At 46.0% G+C, this 12,284-nt stretch overlaps 1 protein-coding gene across 4 annotated transcripts in view; it reads left to right on the forward strand.

The window, feature by feature from the left end:
• The window catches only part of arhgap46a (Rho GTPase activating protein 46a), a 28,095-nt gene that overhangs the window by 12,562 nt on the left and 3,249 nt on the right, over positions 1 to 12,284 (forward strand). For 3 of the 4 annotated variants that reach the window (XM_077004459.1, XM_077004456.1, XM_077004460.1), the window contains 3 exons: positions 5,978 to 7,343; positions 9,263 to 9,899; positions 10,080 to 10,169. In XM_077004459.1, the coding sequence (XP_076860574.1) occupies positions 5,978 to 7,343; positions 9,263 to 9,899; positions 10,080 to 10,169 (2,093 nt within the window). The remainder of the gene's footprint in view (positions 1 to 5,977; positions 7,344 to 9,262; positions 9,900 to 10,079; positions 10,170 to 12,284) is intronic. The other variant, XM_077004458.1, reaches the window with a different exon arrangement.

Here is a 12,284-nt window from a genome sequence, read left to right on the forward strand (position 1 = left end):
GTCATTCACACCAAACAAAGCAATGACTGTTTCATTCTGTCCATTCTCCAACCTTTATGTATCCTACAATTTTTATTCATGTAATATCACTCTGCTTTGATTACTAAAAATGTGTGGAAGCTGGAAGGTTTTCATGAAGGCTACATAAATGTGAACTTTTAACACCAAAAGTGGAAAAACCTGATACCCTGCCTCACCACTAACAGCTAATGTTGACTCACTATTTTTTGCCTCTTGTTCTCTCACTGATAGTGATGTGGTTGATTACCTTAAGAGTGTTAGGGAATCTATAATGTCAACAACTGAGTTTAAATGAGTGATATATTAAGTGGATGCATGCCTGTGTGGTTGTTACTACCTATCATATACCTGAGGGTATGTGGGTGTCATCGGTCTCGTTAGATGACAAGTGAACTCGCTTGGTCAGTGGTTCTGCCTTGGTCAGTGGTTCTGCCTTGGTCAGTGGATCTGCCTTGGTCAGTGGTTCTGCCTTGGTCAGTGGTTCTGCCTTGGTCAGTGGTTTTGCATTGATCAGTGGTTCTGCCTTGGTCAGTGGTTCTGCCTTGGTCAGTGGTTTTGCATTGATCAGTGGTTCTGCATTGATCAGTGGATCTGCCTTGGTCAGTGGTTCTGCCTTGGTCAGTGGTTCTGCCTTGGTCAGTGGTTTTGCATTGATCAGTGGTTCTGCCTTGGTCAGTGGTTCTGCCTTGGTCAGTGGTTTTGCATTGATCAGTGGTTCTGCCTTGGTCAGTGGTTCTGCCTTGGTCAGTGGTTCTGCATTGGTCAGTGGTTCTGCATTGATCAGTGGTTCTGCATTGATCAGTGGATCTGCCTTGGTCAGTAGTCTGCTGTAAAATAGTGCAGACTGCTTTCGTATGTTCTTTGCATGATAGTCAGTTGACCGAAGATTCCTCAAGTATAACCTTATGTTCTCTCTCACTCGGTACCCACAGAAAACTAGATTATTGGCCTAACATAGTTTTTTTACATGAAAGTGGAGCAGTAATTCCACCCTCTTTTTGTTTTATTTTAGTCATGCCTTTAGTGTTGCTGAAAATACACTGAGAACAGGCAGCCTTGATCCACTGTCTTACTCTAAAAGCCATAAAACTGTATAACCTCAGCACTTCAGGATGAGGGGCCAGAGTTGGTCTCAGATATCTCATAGTACTGACAGTTAAGAATCTCATAGTATTGACAGTTAAGAATCCAAAATTTAGATTAGACATACTGCTAAGCTACCTTACATAAATAATCTTTCTCTTTTTTACCTGGGTTACATTTTATTGATTAGTTGTTGTTTTTTTTTTTATTAATTTAATTTACTTAACTACCATAAATGAGAGAACATTTACAACAGTTTCCCCCCCTCCTTTACCGCTGCCCGTATGTGTAAGTCACTATATATTATGTCCAGAGAGTGAGGGGAGATGGTTTTCACAGCAGTAACTGGAGCTGTACATTCTGATGCTATCTGATTTCGTATCAACAGATGTAGATTAGTGGTTAGATTCCAGTGTAGTCTTACTCTCCACATGCCACGTTTCCTCCCCCACCCTTCTGCAGCCCTTTACAGCATGGCCACGGCTTGTTCGGAGTGGACCTATGTGATCATTTGAACATTATAATACTTTGCTGTGATTTAGCCTCTTTAGGTTGTGCTGTGTAATGCTGACTTGGGAAGGGTCCACTGGAGAATGTGGAGGCAGAAACAGTCCATGGTGGTCAGTTCTGCTGGAGGGTGTGGATGTAGAGGTTGGGGTGGTTGTGTGGGAAGCATGTGTGGAAGCCAGACTCACTGTCTCACTAGGGAGAGGTGTTCAGCTGTCTGTGAACAGCTGATTCTGAGAGCCTTCCACAGGTTTCTGTCAGAATTTAGAGGTCGGACAATTAACACCTCCACATCTGTGAATTACATGATTTTAGAAGGGAAAATGAGGGAGACCTGTAATGTTTCATCACCTGTTCATTGAGTTGTCAATGACATACATCTGACGTATCATACCTGCATCAGTTTGGACAGCCTTCCAAGAAGATTCAAACAGATCCTCTTTTTGACTTTTTATAATATTATTCAGTTCTTTAATATGGAATAGATGTTTTGTTAACTCCCGGTTGCCTAAATCACTTTTAATAGATTCCATTCTCTGTGAGTCATATTTCCGAGCTCGGTGAGTAAAGATCCTATAGATCCTGCTTCCTCTTCCTGTGGATAATATTAACTCATGGCTTCATTCTTTCTCTTCTCCTGTGGCCTGTGTGACTCTTCAGTTGCTCCTATTTGCTCAGCTGATGCACGTCTAATGCTGATTTCTGGTATGGAGAAAAAACCTAACAAACAGCTGTTGTCTAGAATCACAGAACTGTTGTGTAAAGTCTTACTGTAATAAGCTCTAAAAAGATTCTATGTTCTGTGTGGGTTGTTGAGAATCTAGGCTGCCTAGGACAGATGAAAATTCCCTGATGAATAATGAGTTTAAACTCACTTTTGCCAAGTCAAGTAGTTTATTGTCAATTCTACAGAGGATCGAAATTGCATTACTCTCCTTCCAGCAAGAATAACAGTGCGAAAGTTGACTGAGTAGCAAAATAAAACTATAAATGATAAAAGAATGAGAGACACTAACTGTACAAGGTGACAGATATAGACATATGTGTGACAAGAGACACAAAACGGGACAACAGTGCACTATATGTGGACAGTTTAGCTGGGCCCACTTACTCTATTACATCCACGTAGGAATACTGCCTGGTTAATACACCAGTTTAGGGGCACATGCCATCTTTGTATTTTTGGTTAGGGAATTAGTTTGAGTTAGGTAGGTTTGTTTCTTTTCTTTATTTTTTTCCTTTGGCGTGGTCTACAGTCCACATATAGGAAGTTTGTTTTGTCTATTGTGAGTCTGGCAAACCGTTATATCTGTCTCCTAGTTTTCCCAATTCATTTGCACTCCACCGTGTCTTTCTTTGTTCGGCCGCCTCTACCCTAGACAGGGGCGGGGGTCGTAACAGAGATATTAAAGCGTATGGCTGGTAAAGTGAACAAGTTTGAAGTACACAGTGGTAGGGGGAATTAAAGTGGTTAAATAGTGCAGGTGTGAGCAGTAGTGCATGTATGAAGTGTGTTAGTCTCCTCCCTAATGGCAGCAGGCTGAATTCAGAAAACCTTCAGAATTCAGAATTATCTAGAGAGTCTCCAAAGGGTTCATAGTCATGCTGTCATAAAGACCATAATGTACTTAAAGACCAGAAGGATTGTGTGTTTGGATCCATATAAAGTGCTCTCACTATCACAGTATAAATTTGCAAACCATTTGGAATAAACTGGCCCTTTAGGGACTATTACAATGTATTATTATATACAATTTAAAAGCTTCTTCCTAGGGCAATATTTGTTTTACACTACACTGAATCTACATCTATTGTGTATTATCTAAATAATAAATGATCATTATGTTTGGCTAGACACAACCACTTTAGGGATGTATCGCTATGACAGCAGTAGAGTCATGCATTGTGTTTCTATACATGCAGTCGTGAAGCCTTTTGAGTGATTAGTGGAAAGAATGCCAAAGTTGTTACTAATGCCAACCAGAGCAGTCTCCCATGACTAATCTCAGTCTCTTTCACCCACTCCCCCTTTCTTTCTTTCAATGCCGCTATCCATCTTTCCCACTCTTTATCTGATCCCACCCTGAATATTGTGCATTTTTCATGCTTCATTTGACACACCTATGAAACAGAACGGCTCATGAAATGCACATTTTTTCTGTGATAGTTTTTTCTTTCTTTTTATGTTTTGCTTTTCTTGCTTTCAGGGTGTGTACACTAATCATTCAATTTGTGTGTTCGATTTCATTCCAGACCTTGTTGCAATGGATAAAATTTCTTTTGTTCGGTTGCCCTGCCCTACAAAACCCTTTTGGTTTACCACACTTGGTGTGTGTGGGGAGGACTGGGGACAAATATACATTTTTAAAATCAAATGCATTATACTTTTTTCCTCCAAGAGCCCCCATAGCTGTAGTGTGTTAATTCTCGCTGTTAGCCTACTGCTTGGCTATATTGGTATTTCCTGTTTTGTTGTGTAAAATACCCTTTGAACTCTTTAGCAGTCCGAGCACCATAACAGGAAATGAAGTTTTTCGTCATGGTCACATAAAGCGATGAGACTGATCACTCAGCACATTCATGAAACATAGCAGACCACACATGACTAACTCGCCTAACATTCCTTTACCCAGAGAGCCCTACTGTCTGCCACCATGTTTACAGCTGAGCTAAATACCACGAGGGACGGGTGGTGCTCATGTCAGAGTCATGTCCTGCCCTTGGTTTACATTCACCTGGTCGACAGCTCTTTTCTGTGGGTTGACTCAGGTACAATGCCGAGCTTTTCATTGACTTGAAATCTTGAAATCATCATGCCAAAACTAATATTAAACTAATATTAAACAGGAGTTTCGATGAAGCTCAACACTTTAGTGGCAGCATCACGTTGGCGTTACACCAGCATGAGAAGACCAGCACCATCCAGATATAATGTGGGCCATCCTCACACAGTGATACCCGTCCTCAAACAGTGATACCCGTCCTCACACAGTGATACCCGTCCTCACACAGTGATCACACAGTGTCACCCAGGATGACCAGCTGGTCTCGTTCAGAAGGTCTGTAGATGCCCCTGGAAGTGATGTTGGCTCGCTGCCAGATTGTGACGTTCAGCTTTTTATGAGCAACCCTACAACTCGCCTCTACTACTGTTTACATTCAGATCTCAGTGATAGCGTGAGTCAAGGCCTGAGATGAGAGGATAAAGAAGTGTAACCGTAGAGCAGAGTCTCTGGCTGGGGACCGGGGGGGTTCCAGCCTGTGTAGGCTACAGGCCTCCAGAGCATTGTTCCTGTATTGTCTGGAAGAGTTGTGGGAGGGGGTCAGGGGGACACTATAGTGGCTGGGTAAAGATTCTACATGGCTTTCCTACACTCTCCCACGCTTTCCTCTTTCTGAGGTCATCTGACGTTAAATGAACGGAAGATCGTTGCTGTGTGTTGCTATGTTACGAGCGTTACATGGACACAGAGACAAAGACAAAATAAGATGATACATTAGAATTCCCCTACAGCAGGGGTAGCACAGGAGACTCTGTTACTTTCTCTTTCACCAGCACAGTGGTTTTTTAGGTATTTTTGTAGAACATGTGACTGCCTCCTTAAATAAATCAAAGCAACTTAAATGCTTCATATATCACTTGTCGGCTCCAGATCTGTGAGGTTCTCTTTCTAGACCTAAATGACAAAAATAATTGCTTAGCCTTTTGTTGAATGGATTATTGACTGCTTGAGTGAAGATTCTGGCACTCTGGGATTAGCTGGATTTATGCAATTATATAAATAGAAGTATGTAAGTATGCCTTTTCTCTGATGTTATTTTGTTTACAAATGTATTATTTACCAAGTTTGGGACAACATTCTATCACAAAAAGAACATTTTTTGTGCGTATGTGTTAAATGTGAAAGCGTTTTAGCCTACTGTTCATACTGTAGAGAGCCACCATAGTTTTGACACTGGTCTTGGAGTATTGCTGCTGTACAGACATTACCATATCTTAAACGACTCCTATTCCTGAACAAACAGAATTCATGGCACTACATGCACTCATAACACCTCGAGATGAAAATTCAGGGCTTTAAAATCCGAGTTAATTTTCTTAGAAACAAGAATTTTTCTTTTGTCTTTAAAATGGTTCTTACTGTCTCCTTGATCCACATCTCCAAATATCAGAACCGTGAATTTGTATGAAAATACTTTATAAATCACTTATAAAGATATCTACATCATTTCTCCTCACAAATATATCTGTTCTCATAAAGATCTTATGGCTTGTTGAAATTTTCTTGCTTTGTGATTGACAGTTCAAGCCCTTCTAACACATTACTAGATCTCACGTGTGTTGGTTTATTGTTTGTGTTTATAGGGAGGAGCTCCGGGATCCAGCTCAGGAATGGCAGCCCCCTCCTGGCTCTAAGGCCGCCATGCTAGTGAAGGTGAATGGCGCGGGCAGAACCCAGGCAAAGGGAGCCCCTTCAGCTTCTTCCCTCCAGCCTCCAGGCCCCACCACTCACACCAGAGCCAATGGCCACGGCGCCTGCACTCTCAATCCCCCGAGTACCAAGCCAGCAGGAAGCCACTTGTGTGTTCAGGCTTACAAAACCACACCAGCTGGCAAGATGGCTTCCGACATGAGGCAGGCCCACCACCTGAGGAAGGCTAGCGATGGAAGCTTCTGCTTGGTGACCCCCAGCGATCCTGTGGCACACCAGACCTCCCTCAGGCCTCAGTCCAGCACGCCAAGGCCAGTGTCCCCTCACTACGGAGCCTCAGCGCATGTGTACGACAAACCCCCACCAGACAGCCCGATTTATGACGAGCCTCCAGTTGATATGGAAGTGGAGGGGGCTCACCTACAGAATGGCCTGTCCCGCCACACACACAGTTTCCAGAAGGGTAAGCTCGTTCCACATCCTGGTCACACACACACTGGATCCACAAGAGGACACAAGAGGAATCCTTCTACTCCTGACTACAGCCCTGCTGGGCTGGAATGTATCAAGCACATGGTCAACGTGGACCCCAAACAGGGACTCCTCCCTGCGTCACCCGTTCCCTCACCCGGACCTTTACCCACCTGTGCCCCTGAGCCAGCACTCCCTCAGGCCAGAAAAGAACCAGCCAGTCTGGAGAAGAAGCAGTCCTGGAGGCTTCTAGAAGCCGGCGTGCTTCGGGCTATGGAGGTGCACCACAGCAGGCAAAGCAGCCAGGCCTCTCAGGACTACTCCACCCCACCGCCTCCCACAGGCACCTACCAGGACTCGGGCTACTCCACGGGGCCGTCCCCGAGCCTGCGCAGAAAGAGCCGCAGGAGAATGTGCGGCGTTGCCCAGGGCCGGCCGGGCTCCGTGGGCAGCGCGGGAGAGCTGTCCGCCCTGAACGAGCGCCTCATGGCCGAGATGAGGGAGGTGGTGAGCCGTTCCAACACCATGCGCGAGACCAAGAGCAGCCTGGACTCAGAGATGCTCGAGGGCTGTTCGGCGCGACGCGCGCACTCACCACTAGACTCCCCCAGGAGGTTCGGCGCTGGGGCGAGGTGCTCCTCCAGAGAAGATGTGACCTCCAACAACAGGTCTTTAGGCAGGGTGGGGATACACAGCAATGTGGCCCTCAGCAGCCTGGAGATCCCCGGGAGGCAGAAGAGGACATACGAGAAAGTGGACACGCTGGAGAAAAGCGTAACCGGACAAGTCAGCCTCACGTCTCCGGACACTCCTGGACACCCGGAGCAGGTATCCTCGCTTTACTGTTACTGATGTCATACTCTAAATGTTTCAGCCAACCCTTCACTTTGAGGGGTGTTTTTTCTCTGGTTCTGGCTAGACTGGTTCCTTTTTTTAAATGTTGGTTCCCCTCTGGGTTTCGTCTTCAATGTATACTAGGGGTTTTTGCCGTGTTTTTACTTGTGGCTTAGTGTCTGAGGTAAAAATGTCCTCTCCCAGGGTGCGGTAATGCGAAAAGTGCTATACCAGGAATATCTAGCTCCTGCAGTTCTATATGGCAATAGCTTTTATAGACTTTCATGTGAAGATTTATTGTTTCATATAAAATATATGTATGAACTTCTATTTTCCACTGCCCCAGAGTTTCAGCAACATTTAGACTTTGTTTAAACTCCTTACGGCTGGTTGGGAGTGTGGTTTCATTTTTGTTTGGGTTTTTTTTCTTTTATGTCTGATTTAGTTTTGCTGCATGGCTCTGATTAGAACCAGATTATTGTGTTTGCTGCCCATATCAGTGTTTCAGTATTGAAAAACAGAAATTTCACGGACATAGTAAACTACACAAGTGAGTCGACTTAAACCAACATGCCTTTCTTACAGCAATTAAAGTTGTGTTTGTGGGTCCCTGTGATTCTAGTTAAGAGAATGATTCCTCACAGAGGACCTACAGATCTGTCCAGTACTAATGTCCCAGAACTCGCTAGAGCTATAATCTATGTCTAGTAAAACTCCAACATATGAAAAAGAAAGGCTGCAGCTCGACGTGCTGTTCTGAGAGCTTGAAAGTTAAAAACCTTGTTGTTAAAAAGATCATATCTGCTTAAAATAAGCAGAAGCTATTTGGAGAGCTCCATGAGAGGCAGACTGTAAACGTATCATAGCTGGCCCAGAAGACACCTACGCCGTCCATGTGGCGCACTTTCGGAAGTCTCCCCTCTCACCCTCTGCTACGTACGCAGTCACGGTCCCTCACAGTCGTGGCCAGGTTGATGGACCAAATGGCAGGACTTAGCGGAGCTGCACAACACAGCTCCCACAGAGCAGGAAGGCTTTGCCACTGTGCCCCATATGGTAGTGTCCTGGCACAGTGAGGGTCCCACTGGGTGAGAGGGTGGTGGCAACCAAGGCCCGAGCGGAGGCTCCACCCACCGTCCACACGCACCTTCTGTGAAATGCTCTCCGGTATCATTACATCATAGGTCACGGTGCCTCCTGCTGTTTCACCCGTTTAGAACGCAGACTTGCGTACGCGTCCCTGTTTACCTTTGTTTACTTTGCTTGTTTGTTTGTGAGAGAAAGCTCACTGCACCTCATGTCTTCCCGATCTACAGTAACGCAGGTGCTTGAAATACATGGACTTAATTCACACTCGATTTTAGCATCCATCTCACTGTCTGTTGGATGGTTTTAGGCCACTGCTCTTTCACCGTGTGCCCTGTACTGACGTTTTCTGTTATTGCACCTGTATTACCCTGCAGACGTAAACGTTTGTGTTAACTGCCTCAGGGCTCAACAGCACTCAGTGCTGTTTTCTGCTTCATGTAACCATGTTTGCTGCAGTGTGGACAAACACTCCTCCACGAATCACAACTCCAGGCCCGCCACACACTGCGTGTTTAGTATCGATACTGTGGACAGAGTGTGTTCCTCTGTGGGTGTTTGGGTGATGGTGTGGTCACCTGCTCTGCGACTATGACATTCTCAATGGTTTTCCTCCTCTTGGGGTGCCGCTCTGTTCCAGTGTGAAGTTAACAAGTGGATCCTACAGCAGTTCATCCAGTGCTGAGTGGGCTGGAGGAGCATTTGAGAACTGCTGCTGTGGATAAACCACTGCTTTATGAATCCTTTCTTTATTTCTTTCTCTCTCTCCCACTCCCTCTTTCCCTCTGTCTCTCCCACTCTGTTTTCATCCCTCTTTCCTCTCTCAGACAGGGACACTGGACTCAAAGAGCCAGCAGGCAATCAGGAAGAAGGGCACGGTGGACGGCCGAACCGGTTCTCTCGGACCCCCCGTTGACGCGGCCGCACGGGCGGCGGGTGGAGGCAGCTTCCACCTCTCCTACGCCAGCCTGCGCCAGCCCCCTCCGCCCGACACCGGCATGGCGGACTGGGCCAGCAAGCACCTGAACCTGCACACGCAGGGGCTCTTCCGTCGCCGCGTCTCCATCGCCAACATGCTCTCCTGGAACCGAGGCTCCATCAAGAAGCCCATGCTGGTGACCAGTGACCGCACCGTGCGCAGAGAGGCCTGCGACATGTTCAAACTGGTCCAGGCCTACATGGGCGACCGGCCGTCGCGGCTGGACCGCCGCCACACCGCCCTCCTCATCGTCACCAAGTGCTGGGGCATGCAGGGCCTCCGCGACGAGCTGTACGTGCAGCTGGTGCGGCAGACCACGGGCAACAGCAGCCCCCGCAGCCTGGCCGCCGGGTGGGAGCTGATGGCCGTCAGCCTGGCCTTCTTTGCCCCCTCGCCCAAGTTCTGCTGCTACCTGGAGGGGTACATCCAGCGCCACATGGACCCTGCCAGTGATAAGAAACGTGAGTTTCTTCTTGAGCAGCAGGGTGGGTTTCAAACTCTTCCCCTTTTTACCCTTCCTGTGTCTCGCTGGATCTCACCGTCTCGTTTCCTGTTACCGTTTTTATTATGTAAGGTTGTGCGTTATTGTTTGAGCTGTGGTCAGTGTCCAGTGTTTGGACAGGAGCCCACTCTTCCTTTGATTAATGCTGTTCATTTGTGTTCAGTTACTCAGTTCATACTGGACCAACAGGACTTCAAGAAGAAGAACTCAAAGTCCAGAAAGAAGAGGAAGCAGAACACAGAAGAGGAAGATGGTGGGTTTGGAAGCATCTCTCTGTTTCTCTCTGCAGATCGCACTCAGTGTGGCCAATCTGTTTCAGAAATATTTTCTGACAGGAACCTTCTTCTGAAGGAACTTTTACTTTTATCTGATTTGTGTGTTTATAAGACATATATATATATTTGAGTGGAGAACAGTGGTGGTGCACACAGCCTCTGAGGTACATTGAGTGCTTGTCATTAACCCACACAGACTTTTGTTTGACCATTTGTAAGTCCATAACACCTTTGGTAATTACCCCATATGGCTGTCCCCAATGCCAGACGTTCATTTGTGAGCACAGTGTTGGGATATCGTGCAGCTTTGGCGTGGTTTATATAGCCAGAACGCTCAGCAGTGATGGCCTCATCAATGTGCGACCCACACTGCTCCTCAGGCACTGACCACAATGGTCGTCTCACATGTGCCTCTCCAAGCTAAACCCAAGCCTACACATGACATGTGACTAACTGGCATTACTGACAGCCTACACCTCCTGAGTAATTCTGCATTGTCAAGTCGGCTTTTAAGAGGCACAGTCCTCTGAACCACTGCGAGGTTAGGACATGGCTCATACAGACAGTGGAGAATGCCTGTGTGAAATGCTAGGAGCTGGCGTGTCAAGTATGAGCAATGGGGCAGATGTGGAGAGGAGACCCGTGACCTTGAAGACACGCTGCGTTTGTGAGCAGAAGAGGAGAGGCTATGTTTCAAACAGAAACAAGACGAATGAATCCTGTGTAGCGTTAGTACAGTGGCTAAGAAAAGGTATGTTCTGATGAGAATCATGCGTGGTCACTAAGTTAGGAAAATGCCGGAAAATGTCCCTGTCTTTTTATCATTAATATTGAGAATGGACTGGGCACAGCTGCTCTTTCTGAGGGCTCGTAGGGGGAACGGAGAGGTGGAGGTGATGAGGCTGTTGTAAAACTGAAGCTTGTGTCCTCCGCTGACAGTTGGCTGACTGTTTAAGGATCTGTGTGGTCTCATTTGTGGTCCACTCTTCCTTTTAAATGATTGTTGATTTCCTTGAACTTCCAAAGCATTTATTGTTGCTTTTTGTGTAATGAAGTCAGGCTGTGTGTTCAGAATTATACCACCAGCAGTTAGTCATGAACGTGACCCTTCAAAAAGGCAAAACCGAACCACGGTAGAGGAATGCAATGCAATCTGTGTGTGAATTCCCTTGAAAGGGATGGTTAAGGTTCATGGATTTGGGAAAACATTATTGCTCTCAAAGATCAAGGACTGGAGTATGGTACAGTCTCTCTAATTAGATTTAATTACAGTCTGGCTCTGAGAGATTAACGAGGGGTTGTCAGCATGCGTGTGTCACCTGTATGTCATAAATCTGGGGGCGTTAGGTTTTGGGAAACATTTCTGAAAGGGTCCTTTTCATCCTAGCACAAGCTTTTGCCATCTGGCCCATTTATTTCAGATTCCCACAGAAAGCAGTCCATGCACTAGAAAAGGACCCCCATGATCTGAACTGTACAGTTATGTAGCTCCATATTATAAGCTCCTACAGAGAGCGCAGGACACTTGTAGAAAGTGTTTTAAAATGCTCCGTCTGAAATACGGAGGCATTTAGGGGAAGGGTGTGATCATTTTTGCATTGCTGAAGGTGGCATAAAATTATCATTGCATTGCTGAAGGTGGCATCATATGATATTTGCCTGCAGACAATATCTGAGTTGTTTGGCTTTGATTATCCATTATCTAATGTGAATACTCGTCCAATGTATTTTAAAGTTGTCACTCCCAGAGGCATGGCCTCTACTTGTTATGTATGGGGATCAGACAAAGTGTTTGTGAAATGTAGAAGAATCCCTCTCCGTTTTTTACATCTGGTTCTCATGTTTGCGTGTCACTGATCACAGGGCATGTTGCCACACTTAACTCGTCATGCTTTTGTTTGACTTAAGCTAAATCACTCACCTTTGACAACGCTGGCATGTCACAAGTGACACTGCCATAACAACATGGTCAAACAACCGCTGACCGTCCTCCCGGCATTCTAGAACTGGGGTAAAGTGGTTGCTCCCCTGAACTGTGCTTGCGTAAGACCTTGCAGAGCAGGTTGGGCTGCTCCAGTTACAGATCTGTGCTT

The sequence above is a fragment of the Brachyhypopomus gauderio genome, chromosome 1 (genome assembly GCF_052324685.1).
Source record: "Brachyhypopomus gauderio isolate BG-103 chromosome 1, BGAUD_0.2, whole genome shotgun sequence".
NCBI lineage: Eukaryota > Metazoa > Chordata > Actinopteri > Gymnotiformes > Hypopomidae > Brachyhypopomus > Brachyhypopomus gauderio.